The sequence below is a fragment of the Theobroma cacao genome, chromosome 5, assembly GCF_000208745.1.
Source record: "Theobroma cacao cultivar B97-61/B2 chromosome 5, Criollo_cocoa_genome_V2, whole genome shotgun sequence".
Taxonomy (NCBI): Eukaryota; Viridiplantae; Streptophyta; class Magnoliopsida; order Malvales; family Malvaceae; genus Theobroma; species Theobroma cacao.
In genome coordinates, this window is record NC_030854.1 from 38,911,681 (window position 1) to 38,931,686 (window position 20,006).

The 20,006-nt window shown below is 36.2% G+C and overlaps 4 protein-coding genes across 4 annotated transcripts; 2 read left to right on the forward strand and 2 right to left on the reverse strand.

Annotated features, from left to right (window-relative positions):
- Positions 609–1,997, reverse strand: LOC18600584 (probable pectinesterase 29). The gene is made up of 5 exons (XM_007031112.2): positions 1,819–1,997; positions 1,571–1,730; positions 1,214–1,417; positions 886–1,133; positions 609–789 (listed from the first exon to the last, which is right to left on the reverse strand). The coding sequence occupies exons 1-5, from the start codon at positions 1,995–1,997 to the stop codon at positions 609–611; spliced, it is 972 nt and encodes a 323-aa protein (XP_007031174.2).
- On the reverse strand, positions 2,710–3,384 carry LOC18600585. Its single transcript, XM_018121297.1, has 2 exons — positions 3,364–3,384; positions 2,710–3,284 (listed from the first exon to the last, which is right to left on the reverse strand). Exon 2 carries the CDS (start codon positions 3,266–3,268, stop codon positions 2,948–2,950), a length of 321 nt encoding a protein of 106 aa, XP_017976786.1. The 5' UTR covers positions 3,269–3,284; positions 3,364–3,384; the 3' UTR covers positions 2,710–2,947.
- On the forward strand, positions 4,104–14,725 carry LOC18600586 (NHL repeat-containing protein 2). The gene is made up of 28 exons (XM_007031114.2): positions 4,104–4,627; positions 4,803–4,903; positions 5,007–5,063; positions 5,146–5,240; positions 5,356–5,455; positions 5,778–5,836; positions 6,080–6,195; positions 6,542–6,674; positions 7,051–7,138; positions 7,334–7,412; positions 7,575–7,635; positions 7,791–7,866; positions 8,119–8,229; positions 8,938–9,033; positions 9,338–9,460; positions 9,795–9,992; positions 10,205–10,309; positions 10,423–10,487; positions 10,588–10,681; positions 10,918–11,075; positions 11,299–11,348; positions 11,457–11,578; positions 11,728–11,835; positions 12,391–12,483; positions 12,591–12,627; positions 12,960–13,207; positions 13,321–13,470; positions 14,053–14,725. The coding sequence occupies exons 1-28, from the start codon at positions 4,279–4,281 to the stop codon at positions 14,212–14,214; spliced, it is 3,234 nt and encodes a 1,077-aa protein (XP_007031176.2). The 5' UTR covers positions 4,104–4,278; the 3' UTR covers positions 14,215–14,725.
- Positions 19,015–20,006, forward strand: LOC18600587 (transcription factor bHLH149). The gene has a single exon (XM_007031115.2). The coding sequence runs from the start codon at positions 19,286–19,288 to the stop codon at positions 19,901–19,903; it is 618 nt and encodes a 205-aa protein (XP_007031177.1). The 5' UTR covers positions 19,015–19,285; the 3' UTR covers positions 19,904–20,006.

Consider the following 20,006-nt stretch of genomic DNA (forward strand, 5'->3'; position numbering starts at 1 on the left):
TCTTCGAAGGTACGTATATCTGAGGGGAGCATTGCCAGAACAAAAGAATGGTGGGATATATATAGAAATGATTACTTATGGAAAGAATCGTTAGTGCAATTCCATGTACAGTAGGTTTTCATGGAAGCCAGATCTTCTTTTGACATGAACCAATTAAAGCAAAGTATGAACTTGGTATACACATTGAATTCATGAAACTATTAGTGGAAAAAGAATAATGTTATATGATTTTTTTCCTTCTAAATTATATTGAATGTAAATCACAAATTCATTTAGATAAAAATAATTATGAAATTTGACATGATATTATGATCATAAATTATTATTATTATTCACATTGTTAATTGTTAGTTGATATTAATTTTAATGTGATTAATCAATTTTTATAATAAAAACTTGTATTAAAATCTTTTATTTATATATATATATATATATATATATATGCGGCGTGTAAATATCTTTTAGTATAAGGTAGATATTGAATGATGAGGATACTAAATATAAAATTGTTTGCGTTATGAGCGTTTGTAGTCCATACATGCCTTCCAAGCTATAGACCGGGGTTCGACTCCCGGGAAACGCATTCATATTTTTATCATCATTTACATTTAGCATGTTCGAGGGTGGATCGTAGGTTGTCTTTGGATCCATCCTCCTTCGTTTATGAAACTGTCAACATTAATTAAATAGCTCAAATCCTGCGGTGACAGGTTCTTCTCCCATGGCACACGCTTGGACTTGTCTGCTCCAGGCCCTTCACAATCTACCTCTGCATAAACTATAGAATCTCTGCACAATTTTTATGATAGAAATTGTCATTAGCCATTCCTGATTAATTCACCATGATTACCATAAGTTTGTTGTTTTAAGGCATGGAAATCTTACTCTTTACCAACATTATTCCATGCTGACCAACCCTCTGGAACAATGATGTCGGCCATCTGTGTCTGATAAAACAACACTCTAGCATATTGTCTAAATGCTCTTCCAAGATACGCAGGACCGGTTCCAAAAACTGAACAGTATTTGAACACAAAACCACTAGCATCAGTCGTGCTGTCTCGAGCTTGAGCAGTGATGTAAGCAGTCCTGCCTCTACCTAGAAGTGATGCTGTTGCGTTTAGAATGCATCTCTACATGAAAATTGGGTTCGATCCAATGTAAGGAGCTTGATTATACATGTGAAAATTCAATGTAAGAGAAATAAGCCAACCTGATAGATTGATCTGCCATTACCCCAGATGAAATCCATAGCACCTTCAATGTAGCAATTTTCAAAGTAGTGTCTACCTTGTGAGTCCGTTAATGTGTCGTGTACGCCTATGAATCCGCATCGATAAAATGCTGCCTTGTCTGCATTGATCAGAGCTGCCGGTGCCCATGTAATGGGATTTCCAGGTTGAAGGTTATGAGTATTCTGTCAAAAAAAATGTTAGTAGCTTGAAGAAAACTTGTTAAGCCCTTTGGTATTAGCTCAGGTTATTGTGAAAGTTTTTGGGACTAGGTTAGGATGGAAATGAATAAGCTTGAATTCAAGAACAAATTTGCAAAAAGTTTTAAGCTGATTGACCTTGAATGTTATATCCATGGCAAGGAATTCTTCGGCATCTAATGAAAAAGTAGAACTTTCAATAGAGGTACCCCCATCTCCAAACTGGACAACAGTTGATCTTCTCGACTCTCCTCCAAGAAGAATTCTGGGTTTGTCTCTAGGGATCTTTAACTTTTCACTAGACAGATGAAGGCACAAGATTAGAGCTAGAAAACCACTTTTTTGGTCTGCAAAATAAGTAAAAAAAAAAGTTCAGCAGTAATTACTTGTAGATACCGGCTTTAACATGGATATGTATCCATACCGAATTCTTTGATGGAATAGAATCGATGGCTTTTTGGATAGTGATGAAATCCCCATAGCCTGATTGATCAACTGTAATAGTCTTGGCAATTACATCTTGTACATCATATTTAATTTTTCTAGCATCTGCCCTGGTCGACATGAAAAGGAATGAAACCAGCATAGAGTGGAGAAAGAATTGAAGATGGTGCATTTTGAAGGTGCCCAAGAGTTTAAGATAGATCAATGAAACAAAATTTTAAGAATCGGAGAAAAATAGGATGCCTGCTTTTATCTGTTCCAGTTCTTATTCATTTCTTTCATCTAAGTGAGTTTAGCTCTGAATGGTGCAACATGTAAGATGATGTTTCAATTGGAAAGGAATAAATCTTTTGGAAATATTTGTGGCTCATGTGAGAGACATACCATTTTCCAATGGATAATGAAAGAAAGCCATGGAACAATAGGGTGAACCAGGTAATCTCTTTCAAGGTTATGATGATTTGCAAAGCATGATTTTCCTTAATAAGCAAAACCATATTAACTCAAACATCTGCTGAGCTTTCACCAGGTAACTAATGAAGCTAAGTTTTAACTGTTTCTCCATAGATGGCTTTGCCTTTACATTTTTGGAATTACAGCTAATTAACTTCATGCTTAGTGGAGAATTAGCTGGTCTTGATTATCAGCAAAGTGTTGGTATAACATTAAAGGTTCAAGTAAATTCGAACTACAAGTATTTCATTTATCACCCTAGAAAGTTTCAGTTTCTTAATTGTAATATATGTAGGTAGGGAACCTTTTTAATGGAGCCTTAATGGACCTGAAATTCTCAAGGCATGCATCAGGAGGTGATAACACCATAGTCAGGGTTGTTTATTACAAGTACTGATATTGTTCAGCACAATATGCAATTGGCCTAGAGGCCGAAAACCATGACAGAATATAGCACACAAAGTTGCACAGTACATAACAATCTGATACCATAAATGTACTTAGTTGTCTGGAATTGGAATAGACAACTAAGCAGCCGATATCACACCCCAGATCCATCAGTTCCACACTATTATCAAATCAGTACACATATACACAAACCATTTTCTTCATAACAGACTAATTCCCTTTTACTGGTGGGTGGTCACTTGTGTAGTGATGGTGGTTCTCAGTAGATGATCCAGATGGATTTCCATAGGTTCCATAGCTATTGTTGCTCTCATCTTCATTGCTGCTTCCATCGTCACTTTTTGCTCCAACTGTTGGACCTAAAGCAGTGGCCGGTTTCTCATCAGTTCCTGACTTTCCAGGTTCATCATCAGATACAACCTGATTACCTGTTTTCTGTGTCTCCACCCCCAATAAAAACCTTCTGGCATCAGCTTGACAATGCAACAATACCAGTCCCAGGAAAAACAGAACCAGAAGTACCCTCTTCATGATCAACCTATCCTGTCTGATCAATAATAAGATCAAATGATTACTAATAAAGTTACTTCAATAAAAAACTGATTTATCAATGAAACTAAGCATACCTTATCTTCCTTCTGCAATTTTTATTTGACGAAGATAGTAAATATTGCTTTCCGGGGTAGAATTTTATAGGCTGAAAAATTGTGCTTGATCATGATTAGGAAGACTAATATGTAGTGGAGTAATGGAGTAATATCACAAAATTTTGGCCTTATTGGAAGGGCATTTCACACCTGTTCTGTTAGTGGAAATGATAGTGGTAACCATAGATAAATGATAAAACAAAAGTCAATCTAACATTTCTGGTAATGGGGTGAGGTTTACAGTTTTATAATGTTTGCATTATGTTCAACAACTAAGTGCATCTGCTAGCATACAGTGGAAGCAATAGCATTGTAATTGCTGGATGACAATTAGAATGTCAAAGCCTAAGGTCATTATTGCAGGTAATCAGTTTCTTTTTCCATAATACTACCATTTATCTTTTAAACAAAAGGAAAATGATGAAATATACCCTGTGCTTTTGTATTGAAAAGGTGGTCTTCATGACTGTGATGGGTTACCCATTAAGGCAAAGTCCAAGAAATTGGGTTCCTAAACTGATTTTATAGCCCCAACTTATGGTCCAAGATGGTTAGATGATAATGGATTACAAACTGAAATTGGGCTCGTCCGACAGAGATGAAGGAGTGGTCACCACTCCAAGTCCAAGTGGATAAGTGAGCAACAAAATGAAAACAATTTCTTATTTCTCCACCACGTACATGAACACCATCCCATCATTTTCAGTGACACTGCCACAAATTTTTCCTTCCACATAAACAATTTCTGACGAGGACCAAAAGTTCAAGCTTCAAAATCTTTAATGGATAGCTAGTTTAATTAACATGAAGGGTGATATGGTCCAGAAGGAAACCAATATCCTAAAAAGAACTCATTAACCGCCACTCAAAACGGGAAAAAAATTCAGTTAAGCCATGGCCATTAAACTACTGTCAACTCCAACTTCTCTATCTCACCCAACAAAGCTCTGCTTCTTCTCATCATCACCAAAACTCATCTCAAGAACAAACTTCTTGTTCCAATGGAGATCCCAGAGCAGAGTTTTCACAAGGAAAATGGTGGTGAAGGCTTGTGTAAAAGTAGAAGAAAAGAATGTGGAGGAAACTGGTAAAAAAGAATGGGGCAAGGTGTCTGCAGTGCTTTTTGACATGGATGGAGTGCTATGCAATAGTGAGAACCCTTCAAGAAAGGCAGGTGTTGATGTTTTTGCAGAAATGGGAGTTCAAGTTACAGTGGAGGACTTTGTGCCTTTCACTGGAATGGGTAAAGATTTTATCTTGATTCCTTGCTATTGGTTTAAACTTTCTTCTTTTGAGGAATGGAGATAGTTAATTTTGTGATGCTGATTAAAGAAAATAAATTTACTTGTACGGAAATTTGTTAGTATGTCAAGCTGTCAAGTTTTACCGACATGTTTCTACTTGACTGATATAACCAGGTGAAGCATACTTTTTGGGAGGTGTTGCTTCTGTTAAGGGTGTTAAAGAATTTGACCCTGAGGCAGCAAAAAAGAGATTCTTTGAGATATATCTAGATAAGGTGATTAACTCTTACTCTTTATATGCAGATTTTCAGATTTTACCAATGCCAATTTTCAGTGAACAAATTTTCTCAAACCTTGAAAGTTCTTTCCATCTTGTAGTATGCAAAACCGAATTCTGGAATAGGATTCCCAGGTGCTCTTGAGCTCATTACTCAGGTATGACGGCCAATGTGAGATCAAGATGTCACTTTAGGTGCTGCATTTTATGATCATAATGATGGAGAATTCTGTGTAACAGTGTAAAAACAAAGGCCTAAAAGTTGCTGTTGCATCCAGCGCTGATCGTGTCAAGGTAGATGCAAATTTGGCTGCTGCTGGATTACCATTATCGATGTAAGCCAACCCAATCTAGTTGTTTGGGCGCATAAATTTGGTTGTCGATTATAGTTTTTAGCTTTGGGGCATCATTTTTTTTCTTCTTCTTACTATGTTACCCTTTTCATATCAGGTTCGATGCAATTGTGTCAGCAGATGCTTTTGAGAATCTGAAACCTGCTCCTGATATTTTCTTAGCTGCATCAAAGATCTTGGATGTTCCCCCTGATGAGGTACATATTATTCTCTCCCTTCTATCAATTACAAAGATCTTCTTTCCCTACTTATTTACCAAATGGAGTTGCTCTACATATGACAATGGTGATAATTACTGCATTATACGTTTTTGGAAATTTTTACTCGTATTTTTCTGAAAGGGTTTTTCTCATATATGTGAAAGAGAGTATTAAAAAGCTACTGATATTGTTTGGAGAATTTTATGTAGATGCTATAATGGTATCTTGCAGAGCTTCAGTTGTTAAAACTTTTTGTTTTCTAAATGTGTCATTGAATTTCTTCTGTTGAGGAAAATGACATCTGCCTATCGTTTCTCAGTGTATAGTTATTGAAGATGCATTGGCTGGAGTACAGGCCGCTAAAGCAGCAAAAATGAGGTAAATGATCATATATGCATATTTGATCTGATGTGCTAATGTTGTTTTTAGATTTTCTACCTAGTTGAGCAAAATGGTTTGCATACAGGATTAATGTGTTGTATCAAAGTCATCTAATTTTCCCTTTTCCTTCTATGTTAGATCAGTCTTTCAGGTCTTGCTTGTCAATCAATAGTTTCTCTCATCATACAGAATGGAGTAACTTTCCTATGGTAAATTCTAATCATTCTCTGCCGCATGCAGGTGCATAGCTGTGACAACTACATTGAAAGAAGACACGCTGAAAGATGCTGGTCCATCATTTATCAGAAATGATATAGGAAGTGTTTCACTTGATGATATTCTCAGTGGCAGCTCAGGTGGTTATAGTCTGTAATCCTGAGAATATGCTGCAAATTGTCATTTTGTACAATCAGTAGTGAAAACCGGTGATGCTTTTCAGCGTGCCATATTTTAAGAAAGTTCAAGATACACTCTATTGTAATGGGAATTCTACGTAGTGGAAAATTTTCAATTCTATTGATAATGTCCATCCTTGTGCACCAACAAGCTGAGATTATCAAATTTTGATGAAATAATGGGGAAGGAGCTCACCCTTTAAACTTAGTGGCATTGATGTATCCTTCTAGCAATTCTTTTCCTGGGTAATAACTAAGGCATGTATGTTCTGGCATATAGAGGTCTAATAAAAGCATATCATTGCAGATGAGATGGTGCAGGATTCGCAGTTTCTGCAAGTTTCTGAACAAAATCCATCAACAGTTCTCAATGAAAAAACTTATAATGGATCAATTCCCGGTGTGGATGCTCCTAGTGATGGGGCCTTCTCTCTTGAGGGGTAAGGTGTCTCCCATATGCGTGCAAGACTTTGAACTCGGATATTCTCATAATTCTTTGTCTCTTGTCACTTATAATTTTGTAATTTTCTTCATTACCAAGTTCTTTTAGCTTGCATAAAATCCCCTTAAGTAGCTTACAATGTATTTATCCTTATAGATGAAAATTATTTTCTTTATCATTTCTGGTTTTCTTGTCCCAAAAATCTAGATTAAGGCCTTTATTTTATAATTAGTTTACTATATTTAATATACTTAATAATGACAAGTTTCACCCAGCAGCATGAAATTGATATCACCAAATTTCTGTTATCAATAAAGCAAAGAGAGTTAATGAAACCACCTCAGGTTGAGTTTGCAGAAATAATTTATGGACAGGTTGCAGGGTTCTAGGCGAGAAATATTGAGATATGGAAGTTTGGGCATTGCTTTATCTTGTCTCTACTTCGGCATTACAAACTGGAAGGTATAATTGGCTTAGTTGAAAAAAGGATACTGGAAACTGCATCTTCTTGGATTTTTGTAGGCTCCCAGCATTAATTATAACCATCTGAGTGCCTAGGAACAGCATTGTAACCTCTTTGTTGTACTTTTCTGGTATTCTTTTCATGTTGTCATACTATGTTTTATGTGTGTGTGAAGGCTCTGATTTTATTTACAGGCAATGCAATATGCAACCCCTAAAGCTATTCAGAATCTGTTGTTTGGAGCAAAAAGCCCATCTTTTGAGCCTAATGAAGGTAAAGTGTGTGTCATGTAACTCTTTTTTCATTGACAGTGTCATATTCTTGTGGTTGTATGGGAACATTAATTGCTATGAAGACCTTATGGATTATGCCAAAGTTATATCTTTAAGTCATACAGATATAGTCTCAAACCAACTGCCTTTTGATTGGTTATAGGAGAATCACGTTCTGCAAGAGTTCAACAATTTGTGAACTATATATCTGATCTGGAATCCAGGTAAGAAAGTCCTCCTTTTTCTGCTGTTAATGATCTTGCACTGTTATCGTTTATGTCATTCATTTGTTTCTGCTTCATGAAGTATCTTTTCTTTTACTTGCTTTTCTTTAATGTTATGCTTCATTTGTTTAAATCATCTTGTTTTCCTTTGAAAGGGGAACTGCTCCTACTGTGCCAGAATTTCCTGCAAAACTTGATTGGTTGAATACAGCACCACTTCAGTTTGGAAGGGTAAATTCTTTTGCACCCATTCCAACTATAGGTTTACATGCAATGTAAGCTGTAATGAATGGTAAAGAGTTTCATGCTGAAAAGTGAAAAGGTTTAGGGAAAGAAACATCTGTAATAGTGAAAAGCCTTAATGTTTGTAAGGTCCTTCTGGGATATCAACAGGCTTAGACAATGCAAAATCTTCAATGTGGCAGATTTAATTCAATGTAAGAAATATAACTTCATTCCTATAATTTAAAACATTTTGAGCAGGATTTGAAAGGAAAAGTAGTTTTGCTGGACTTCTGGACCTATTGTTGCGTAAACTGTATGCATGTTTTACCAGATCTAGACTTCCTGGAGAAGAAATACAAAGATAAGCCTGTAAGATCCTCGCCTCTGATTATATGTAACATGTTTCTCCCTTTAAATTTCTCATGGTGTTAGCATATTTTCTTATCAACTTGTTTAATCTGGGCTGAGTTGCCATGGTTGCCTTCTAGCAAGGTTGGACAAACAACTGATTACTCAAAACTTATTGACACAAAGAGGTGCCTTGCCCACCCATAAAGCTGGGGAAGGAGGGTGGAGGGATAAGGTATTGATTTTAGTACAATTAAAGCATGCAAAACAACAACAAACTAGCACTTTTGCCCGCCATTGGGATCTTGAAAGAAAATGGAACAAAGATAGTATATATGGGTGTATTAGAATGAAGATTGACATTATGAGATTGAATCAGCTCAGAAAGAAAAAGAAATTGCAGGTTAACAGAAGTTCTTGAAGGAGAGCTCTGTATGGGATCAGTGGAAGTTCTATGTCTTATCTACCTAAAACATTTGTGGTAAAAAGAGTGAAATCAAGAGATGGCAGGAGATACTCCATCCATGTTGGATTCATATGTGATTGTTAAGACCCATATAAGGGTCTAAGTCAATCATTACTAACAATTTGAATTTAAGATTTTGAAGTCACGTGGTTTAAATCTGAAAAATTATTGCATTAGTGATTTCAAGACCCAGATGTTGTAATATCTTTAACTATATTCTTGTCTGAGATTTGTATATGTATAATGTATGGATATTTGCACAGTTCACGGTTGTTGGAGTGCATTCAGCAAAGTTTGATAACGAGAAGGATTTAGAAGCCATCCGCAATGCAGTATTACGCTATGGCATCACGCATCCTGTAAGTAGAACATTTTTGGATACTTCCATTGAGCAGAATCTTAGACTTTCTCAAAGTACTTTGCCATCATAGAACTAAATCTATTAGGTAGTTCTTTTCATGGTAAAACAAAAAGTGCTCGATACGGGATTGAAGTACCCTGCTTACTTCCTCTGAAATACTTGGCGTGACATAAACATTTGCTAGTAGACAAATATTGTGAAATATTGTATGGATGAGACAATCTGTTATTTGTTCGGAGATTACTCTTTTTTGCTGATATCAAATCCATAATGAAGCTTACCATATGGAGACTTTTATTTAGGTTGTCAATGATGGAGATATGAATTTATGGCGAGAGTTAGGAATAAGTTCTTGGCCAACATTTGCCATTGTTGGACCCAATGGTCAGCTCCTAGCACAAATATCAGGTGAAGGGCGCCGAAAGGTAATGATCAATGACACATTTTTCTTTTCCTGCAAATATGTTATAAGTATCAGTTTTTCATTTTTCAAACAAATGAAGTATGTTCATTATCAGCATACAATCTAAATGTGACACTTGTTCATACCCAGCATGAGGCTTGATCCTTCTTTGATGAAATAACATCTTATCAACTAAAAATCCCAGGATTACAAATGTCAGCATTTTGGTTCTTATTATTAGAATTTACACATATCCATCGACATAAAGACTAAATCAAAGCTAGGTAATTGCATATCTGTAATGTAGGAGAATTGAACAAGAAACGGAGCTAAAATGTTTTTTGTTTTTTTGCAAGGATCTTGATTATTTAGTGGAGGCAGCTCTTCTCTTTTATGGTAAAAAGAAGCTGTTGGACAATACACCAATTCCACTGAAGCTGGAGAAAGACAATGATCCTCGCTTGCTTACATCTCCCTTGAAGTTTCCTGGAAAGCTGGCAATAGATGTTCTTAACAACCGGCTCTTCATCTCAGATAGTAACCATAACCGCATAGTAGGTTCTCTCTCTCTCTCTCTCACTTTCTGATATGACAAGCTAGTTGACATGCACTCAAGTTCTAGGGAAATGAAAAGTGCTTCATGAACATGCACATGGGCTTGATGTCATTTAAATTTTTTGCTTTGTTTTTCTTTTGAATGGTGGCATCTATGTCAACCTGCTTTGAAGTACCAGCAATGAACAATATCAATACATCATGATTTCAGGTGGTAACTGATCTAGATGGGAACTACATTGTCCAAATTGGAAGCACAGGAGAGGATGGCTTACATGATGGCTCGTTTGATGATGCAACATTTAATCACCCTCAGGTGAGGAGTACGTTAATATCTACAGCTACAGCCATGGACATTTCTTCTTTTTTCCATATCCTGAGGTTTTGCTGCATTGTCATTTTTAAACTTGTGACTATGTATTTCTTCAGGGCCTGGCTTACAATGCAAAGAAAAATATTCTTTACGTTGCAGATACTGAAAATCATGCTTTAAGGTGCGTGGTGACTTGCTATGATTTAACTGTTTGAAAGCCTGACAAGGTTCTCTTTTCTGTTGTTGTAGATACTAATGTTGTTCAACAAATGTTACCGTAGGGAAATTGATTTTGTTAGTGAGACGGTGCGAACACTTGCTGGAAATGGAACAAAAGGGTCTGACTATACAGGAGGAGGAACAGGAACCTCTCAGGCAAGATTAGAAATCCTTGAGCATCAGGACCTATCTTTAACCTGCATTCATAACTCATAGGTTACACAATCAGTGTCCTTTCTCAAGTTGGGTGCATGATATCATTTTTTATCTTATTATTTCCATAATGCTAAATTTCTCCGTGATGCATATAAAAATACTTTTAACTTTACATAAAATCTCCTGGATTTATCTCTTTCCTTGTAATTTCAAGACTTGTATCTGTCTCCTTTCAGCTCCTCAACTCTCCCTGGGATGTCTGCTTTGACCCTGTCAATGAAAAGGTCTACATTGCAATGGCTGGCCAGCATCAAATTTGGGAGCATAACACACAAGATGGAGTTACTAAAGCATTTAGTGGTAATGGATATGAAAGGAACTTAAACGGATCAAGGTAATGCAAAAATAATGATAGTAGGAGCTATTATTAGTCCAGTTCTTCCTTTCAAGTCTTCATATTTCACAGTTTCCATCTTTTCTACGAATCTACTTACTCAAATTGGCTAGCCTATAATGCAATTTTTTTTCATATATACATACATATCCAATACCTTTACAATATGCTAACATACATGAATGTGTCTTTAACATTTTTCATTTTCTTTTCAATGAGGTAGCCCTACAAGCACATCTTTTGCACAACCTTCTGGACTATCATTGTCTCCTGGTAATAATTGCATTATTTTGACAGTTCTCATTCTGCTCGAACATTAGTAAAATGTTGTAGATGACCTTGGTCATTTCGAGGAACGTTTTAATACAATGTTTCTTTCAGATCTGATGGAAGCATACATTGCTGATAGTGAGAGTAGCTCTATTCGAGCTCTTGATCTGAAAACAGGAGGATCAAGACTGCTAGCTGGTGGTGACCCAGTTTTCTCTGATAATTTGTTTCGGGTATTCTGATTTAAAAACTAGTTTGTAGTCTATTGCACAGATCAGATAAACAGTAAATAAAGAAGTCAGTAAGATTTAAAGTTTATACTCTATAGTTCATGAAATTTTGTTAAGGCCTGCCGATAGTCATTGCATATTGACCATTGCAGTTTGGAGATCATGATGGTGTAGGGTCTGATGTACTTCTTCAGCATCCCTTGGGTGTCTTATGTGCAAAGGATGGTCAGATTTACATAGCAGATAGTTATAACCACAAGGTACATTCCAGCTTTTACTCTTTCTTTAAAGCTAATTATTTCATTCATACTAAGGTCATGCTAAGGTGAACTTCTGGTTATGTTACCACATACAAATCATAATTCTTTCTTCCAAGATTATTGTTCATTTTTCCGTAATTAAAGAATTACAGTTGAAATCAGGTGTTAACTTATGCTAATAATTTTAGTATTTAAAACTTTACATGCCTTGTAAATGCTGCAAAAATGCTCTACATAATTGTACAATTTAAAGCTTAGGAAGAGAGTAACAGTGCTTCACTTGTTTGAGTAATACTTATGGAACATGGAAAGCTTTCCTGGAACCAAGGCTCCGAGTTGCATTTCTGTTTAATTAAGGGCTTTCCAATTGAGGAATGCACAAATACTGGTAGGACTTGGGTTCTCTTTGTATTGAACTGAAAACCCTGAAAGTAACATTTGGTGTGGTTCAAACATGGCAAGAATGCCCAAATTTATTACTTGATAACTGATAGGAATTGCTTCAGGCTAAGTTACTTACGCTTTCATCTTCCATTTTGGTTTTCAAATTTCCAGATCAAGAAGCTAGATCCAGCTAGTAAAAGAGTTAGCACTCTGGCAGGGACAGGCAAAGCTGGTTTCAAGGATGGAAAGGCCCTAGCTGCTCAGGTTAGAACTGCGAACATATAACTCTATTTGAAGTGGTTATGCAGTAGGGCAGTAGCAAGTAATGATTGAAATTTTCTACACACTTTTAACTGGAAATGGTCTTGCAGCTTTCGGAGCCGTCAGGGATCATTGAAGCAGAAAATGGTGATGCTCTTTCCCATTCATATAACTTATACCACAATATATCTTTTTGGACACCTTAATTATGATGTAAATGGAACTTCATTACACATATAGGAAATTTGAAAGATGTCTTTCTTTGTTAAGGTAGTTTCCTTAATTAGTTTATCTAGTTCTAGAGTTGAGCTATTCATCCCATTGCATGATGTGTGTTCTTATCAGAGTACATAACATCTTTATCATATGACCTTATCAGAGTACATAACATCTTTATTATATGACCTTTATTATCTTCATCTGCTTTAAGTTGTTCAGCAAGAATCATGTATTGAAGGTGTTTCCTCATTGATTTGTAGGAAGACTTTTTATTGCTGATACAAACAACAGTGTTATCAGATATCTAGATTTGAACAAAGCAGATGCTGAGATTCTTACTTTAGAGCTGAAAGGAGTTCAGCCTCCTACACCAAAATCCAAATCTTTGAGACGCCTTAGGAGGCGACCATCAGCTGACACGCAGACCATTTTTGTTAATGGCGGTTCATCCAGTGAGGGGAACCTATACCTTAAAGTATCATTGCCTGAAGAATATCATTTCTCAAAGGTGTCTCTCTCTCGCCCGAAATGATGCAGTCATGACCCTTCCTTTACATTTATCTTCTCTTATCTCTTCTAATTTACATTGCTTAATGTTTTGCCTCCTGATACCAATTGCAGGAAGCAAAGAGTAAATTCACTGTCGATATTGAACCTGACATTGCTGTGTCTATTGATCCCTTGGATGGAAATCTTAGTCCACAGGGATCTGCAACACTTCATTTCAGAAGATCCATTTCTTCAGCTTTTACAGGGAGAATTAATTGCAAGGTATAATTACTTGTAGAGTTAGGTGCTTTGTTTCTCAGTACAACTTCTGTGCCGATTAATGCTTAGACATAGGCACCAAGGGATGTTCAGTAACTGCTTGTGACTGAAAGCAAATCATATCGTGGCAACACATAGGCTGGGGGATTTTGAAATCAACCTTGTGGGGTCTTTCAATTATTTTCTGAGCATTAATGCAGTAGGGCATCCTTAAAAGTTTAGTGACCCTGTGCTCGACAGAGATTGACATCAAAGTTTACTGCTAAGCGTGCAATCAAAAGGGGTTGGTCCAGGCAGAACTCGACTCCTGTAACTGCAGGCTTTTGTTAGCTATAAGCCTATGAAAATCAAGCACAATAATTGTAGGAAAAATGCCTGATCAAAACCAGTAGAAAAGGCTCAATAGTTGTACATCAGTGCGCACGTGTGCATGTGTTCACTCATGTCCAAATGGTCTAGAGTTATTCAATGTCCGCCCCAAGTTGTCCGAGCCTGATTTCAAGATTAGTACTGTCTTATGGACAATAACAATCTGACTTTTACCGTGTTTTGGAGCATGTAATCAAATTGTGTCGTCCTTGGCAGGTGTACTATTGCAAAGAAGATGAGGTCTGCTTGTACCAATCACTTTTATTCGAGGTACCGTTCCAAGAGGAAGTTCCAGAGTCCAAACCTGCTGAAATCAAACTAGCATATGATGTGAAGCCCAAAGCTTCAACAAGTAGCTTGCAGCTGGCTGCTCGCTGAGTCCCCTGAGACCACAAAAATCCCTCTGAAGACATTTTCAGGCGGATGAGTAAAAACAACTACATATCAGACACTTCCGAGGAAAATCTGGGGTACGAGGAAAACTCAAGGAAACTAAACATGTCTGTATCAGAAACAGATTCCACCATGTTCCAACACAAAAACCCAGGTCTCAGAAACATATAGATTCAAAAGTGCAAGACCCACCATGTTGTTTTCGACTGTTTCCAGGCCCCCATGTCTTAACTTTTAATTCCAATTATCATTTTGTTCCTGTCAAATCCATACAATTTAGCAGGCTTGATCATATAATATTACAAATAGAGTTAGGAGTACTCCATGATGTTGTTATGATCATGGATCATCATCATCATCATTGTGTTTAAACAAAACAAGAGGATGGATTGGTGAGCAAGGCATGGCACGCACTCGTGCAAAACCTGTTATTTAATTGGTCAAGAATCATGGCGGTGTGATCAATTATTAATATGGAAACAGTATCATTCGCGTTTCTTGATGAACAAGATGGATGATGTACCAGCAGTGACATATACCTAGCAGAATAATAATGATCCTGTTTATTATTAAATTAGATTAAAACAATCTTTATCAAGCTCTAATCACATCAGTGTGACAGGAATCACATTTGTTTGACTAATATAAACCTTTCCACACACACACACATTTTATTATTGAACTTTGACAGGGTAAACCGCATTCGTTTCACCAAATCTAATACTTATCAGAAACATTTACTTTGTCTGTATCTTTTGAAAACTTCAAACTGCCACTGTATAATGTGACTGGGTTCATCTAACTTACAATTTCGGATGAATTCAGACAAGAGAGATCCAATGACTTACTGTCACCATGTCGGAGGAGAGACGTGAATCTCACGTCGACCATATATGAGAGCGAAACAAATATTTAAGGGCTCACATCAATCTTCGTAAAGTTCAGTATTTTTAAAATAAATATACTTTACAAGTTAATGTAGACGGTAACAGTTGGTATCAAAACTAACCATACATCAATTAAAAAAAAGTAAGAATGAGATTAGGTATTGAAATGTTTATACTATCTTTAATTTACGAGACAGTTTTTTGTGGGATAAAATTATGTCATACAAATTGCTTACTTGGAATGATTTGATCGGAATTCAATTGATTTCGGTTGATTTATTTGATTGAAACCGACTAATTCTCACCCATCCCCTGCAAGTACCGACAAGTTAGTTCAAGTCCGAAGGCTGATCAACCAGATAATCAGAGGTCAAAGACCCAACAGTTTAGAAATCTCCGTCCGTGATAAATAAAAACAAAGGAGTCAAAAGCTGAAAGGTTTGTGCGTCCAATTCAAGCATTCATATAAATCATCATCAAAAGCAAACCAGCAAAACTATTTTATGATATTTATTTCGAAAACCCATGTTAGGGAGCAATGCAACAAAGTTAATAAAACCTTTGTTTTGTCCCATGGAATCACGGGTTTTCATTAATTTATTCGATTTGTTATCAAGTTTCCATCAAATTCTTGTGAGAAAAATTGTTTTTTAATTTGCTGGAGGACACTCACATGAAGCCTGATTGGTTTCCCTGTGACAAAGTAGTTAAAGAGAAAGGATAAGTGAGAATCAATTTTGGACAATTCAATTTGAATCATAATTTGGTCAATCATAGACATTGTCTTGTTTCATTAGCTTAGAGCAACTTTCTGTGTTACTATTGGTATATACTATTACTCTCTGTGATAAGAGGTGAAGAACACAAATTAGGACAATAAGATGCAATTTACTAGTACTCTGTTTTGTTCTTATCCAACAGAATAATCTGTGATCCAGAGAAGAAAATCTAAGACAAAAGGAAGAAAACGACCCAAGTTGGATTTCTTCTTCATTTTTCTTTTTGGCCAACCCTGTTGGAAATGCTTAAGTATTACCAGATCCTTGCTGCAGAATTCATCTTCAGTCCAAGATAACTTAAAAAAAATTTGGGTTCTAAACAACTGCAGATTTACATGGTAAAGCAATAAGAACTTGTTGCATCTCTTTGTAAAGAAAGAGAATTATCACCAGAATCACGACAAACCTTCTGGCAGCTTTTCTTGAAGAACAGAGTCCTGAGAAAGGGTGATTGATGTACTTTGTTTTGCTTATTTAAAATGATGTGCACTGTATCAACCTGTTGTAATATAAAATTTGGGATTGACTTTTCCTTTTTGACATTGAATACTTGTCTCACACAAGGAGGCAGACCCACTCTGGCATGTCACATTGTAATGGGGCTCATCTGATTCTCTTAAAGATTTTCTCTCTTTCCAAGTTCCAACCAATTGAAAATAATCAAATTATTGGGAGCTCTGTTAAAACACTACTTAATTTTTTTTATGAACAAAAGTTGTACTTGTACTAGGATTATAGTATATTATCGTAACACTCTCCTGCAGCATAATCTTGTCAAATTTGATATTGATATTCAACCAACATAAATGTCTTGTTGATGTTTAGTTAACATGGTGTTTTCAACTTCATTCTAGTACTGAAACCTGTAAATACTGATCTATAGCTCTGTCACCAAGTCTTGGAATGCAGTCCAAATGTATAATCAGATTTGTTTGCTCACCAACAAAGGCAGATATGGGAACAAGCAAAGAAGGGAAAACAATGTATAGGAAGTAAGGGAAGGGATTAAAAAAATGTTGTGAGTTAGCAGGCAATGTGGAGGAAACCTGTCCACAACCCACAAAGGAAGGTGACCAATAAAGCCTTCATAAAACAACAAAACAAAGGCCAAAAAAGAGAGAGTGCCATGAAAACAACCACATGCCCTTCTCTCTTTTCTTTTCTTATTTATTTTTTTGTCTATTTTGTGCATCACCCACTAATCATTGCTGAGAATAAAAACAAATTCCATTAGCCCCACACCCCAAAGCCAATAAGTGGAAGGCAACACTTTGCTTTATTATGCAATAAACCTTTCCCACATTATCAAACTAAACAATAAAATAACCCCAAAAACAATTGAAAATGTGGGTAAAGGGCTGCATTCAATGTTGGTTTAAAAGATCAGAAATTGTGTCAAAACATTAAAAACACCAAACAAATATATATCCTAAAAGTCTTAATTTACAATTTATTAGTTTGCAAGTATAACAGTTGCTTTTAAGCCAGTTTTGGGTGACCTAATTACTCTTTAGATTTCCCCTTTTTTAAAATTACTATTATTATTATCTTTAGAAGCAAGTTAAGATGATTGAAATAGCATGCTATCTTAAAGATATTGGCTATTGATTAATTAATATAAACAAAAAAAATTATCCTTCTTTTTCTGATTTAGGGTGTTGTTGGAATGGATTTGGTTAGTGTTGGTTGCTTTCAAAGCTTTGCTTAAATCTTTCTCTTTTCTTAAATTTTTTTTTGTTATTTTTTTTTAATTTTAACTTAAATTTAATCAAATATTGTAAAAAGGTTGTTATCGAGTTATAATCACAAAAGTGAAATATAATTAAAGAGATAAATAGAGAACGAAAGCTAAATTTGACTCCATCACAGTTAGAGAGACCAAGTTTGATTATTGTTTTAAACTTTGGACAAGTTGTCCACTACCTGCATCATCCCATGAATGAAGAAGGAATGGCCTCATGGCTGATGCAATCCCTATCTATTTTAAGGTGCGGGGAGGTTATATCATTGATAATTTAATGTTATTTAAATGTTAAATTAAGATTTGAGGTAAGCTAAAGCACTAGAATTCTTCAAAACTTTTGTTTTCCTAACACCATTATTGAGTTAATGAAGGTACTGCATTTCAATTCCATAATAATGCCAAATGCCATCAAATCCTCTTAGACCAACAAAGATATATAATAATTAATTCAAAATTTAAATCTAAAAGAACGTCATATTATTCAATTAACAGATCATGAAAGTTGAAATCATAAAACATGTCGGTAAAATTTATCTAAAAAGGAGATATCGAACCCGTCGAACACGCATAATTACTAACGGACCATTTCATTTGACAAATATATGTAACTTCTAAACCCCATGAAAGAAGATGAAGCAAATTGAAGAGATTAAAGAATAAATGAATTAGTGTTTTGACTCTCGTGGAATAATTTAGAAATTGGAGAAACCAACCTCAACCCCCCAAGGTGGCATTGGGGTGGGTGGCCAGACACACCCAATAGAAAATTATTATTTACATTTGAACCCCACTTTGCCACATGATCATTGCAAAATAACCCTTAGCTAGCTACCCAAATCTAATTGTTCCAAATGTCTTTGTACTTTCATCTCTACTGGATTTCTTTTGTTGTTATCTTTTTTTCTTTATTTATTTATTTATTTTATTTGAGATTGTACAAACAGTTAATTTGATTAAAAATTTTAATTAATCAAATAAATCGAATATCAAATTTACTAAATCGATTTTAATCAAAAAACTCATGGGTGGTGATACAGTCACCCAAGTTGGCTCAACAACAATTGAATGGCATAAATGATACACGTGACTAATGTGATGAATATATTAGCCATTGGTATCAATCCATGTGTATATTGCCACAGTAATTTGTTCACCAACTGAGCGTACGTAACAAAGGATGAAATTATTTAATAGTGTAAAATAAAAATAATTCAAATAAAAAGATAATTTTTATGATTTTTTTATTTTTTATATGAATAATATTAAATATTTATATTTATAAATAATACATCAAAATTTAAAAATAAAAAGCAAACATTTTACGACAAAGGAAATAAAAAAATAGTTAAAAAATAAATTAATAGATGGAGAGAGAGAGAGAGAGAGATAGAGAGACAGAACCTGGGAGGGAGGCTAAGTCCAAAAGAAATATCTGTGATTAAGGAATGGCCGCGTGTTGTTTCCCGTGAAACGCTTTTATAAGTCGTCCACCTCTCCTCTCTCCTCTCCTTCCTCCTCTCACTCTCACCTCTCACCTCCGCCTCTCCCCTTCTTCCCTCCTCCCAAACAGTCAACGTTAATACTCTTTTCGTTCTTTCGTTCTCTTCTTCTCCTCCTTTTTCTGCGATTTTTCGCTAAGTTTTGCAATGGCTTCTTTGATTCCTAACCTTGAACACAGCCCCGACATGTCGCCGGAGTTTAAACGCAAGAAACGGAGGAAAACGGACGAAACGCCAGGTCCTTTCGATAGGAACCAAGGCAGCCAGAGAATCAAGCGATGGAGAACCGAGAGAGAGCAGCAGATCTACTCCTCCAAGCTCATCGAAGCTCTCCGTCGTTCTCGTCGGACCTCCTCTTCCACTCCCGCAAAGGAAGTCCGCGAAACGGCGGACAGAGTTCTCGCAGTCTCGGCCAAGGGGACGATGCGTTGGAGCAGAGCGATTCTCGCCAGCCGGCTCGGTGTTGGCGCCAAGACGATGAGGAAACATAAGAAAGCGAAGGTCACGGCCAATAGGAGCTTGAGGAAGCCAGAGATTAAGGGAGAGAAGAGAAAATTACCGGCTGTCGAGAGGAAGTTGAAGGTTTTGGGACGGCTTGTTCCCGGTGGCCGGAAGCTATCGTTCTCAAACCTCCTAGAAGAAACTAGCGATTACATAGCGGCTTTAGAGATGCAAGTTCGAGCCATGACCGCTATTACCGAGCTTCTCGCCGGCGCTGGAACGCAGCCGCCTACTGATCGGCTTGGCTCTCGTATCAACTCGTAAATCAAATCGCGACAAGGTGTTTATTATTATTTTGTTTTTTTAGTGAGATTTTTAAATTCGTGTATTTTATTGTATACATGACCTTTTCTTCTTTTGAGCTCCA

Coding starts and splice junctions, on each gene's coding strand:
- LOC18600586 (XM_007031114.2), top strand. CDS start 4,279: ATGGCCATTAAACTACTGTCAACTCCAACTTCTCTATCTCACCCAACA. Junction 10,310..10,422: donor CAACATTTAATCACCCTCAG/GTGAGGAGTACG, acceptor GTATTTCTTCAG/GGCCTGGCTTACAATGCAAA. Junction 11,836..12,390: donor CAGATAGTTATAACCACAAG/GTACATTCCAGC, acceptor TCAAATTTCCAG/ATCAAGAAGCTAGATCCAGC.
- LOC18600587 (XM_007031115.2), top strand. CDS start 19,286: ATGGCTTCTTTGATTCCTAACCTTGAACACAGCCCCGACATGTCGCCG.
- LOC18600584 (XM_007031112.2), bottom strand. CDS start 1,997: ATGTCGACCAGGGCAGATGCTAGAAAAATTAAATATGATGTACAAGAT. Junction 1,418..1,570: donor CCATGGATATAACATTCAAG/GTCAATCAGCTT, acceptor TTTTTTTGACAG/AATACTCATAACCTTCAACC. Junction 1,134..1,213: donor ATGGCAGATCAATCTATCAG/GTTGGCTTATTT, acceptor ATTTTCATGTAG/AGATGCATTCTAAACGCAAC.
- LOC18600585 (XM_018121297.1), bottom strand. CDS start 3,268: ATGAAGAGGGTACTTCTGGTTCTGTTTTTCCTGGGACTGGTATTGTTG.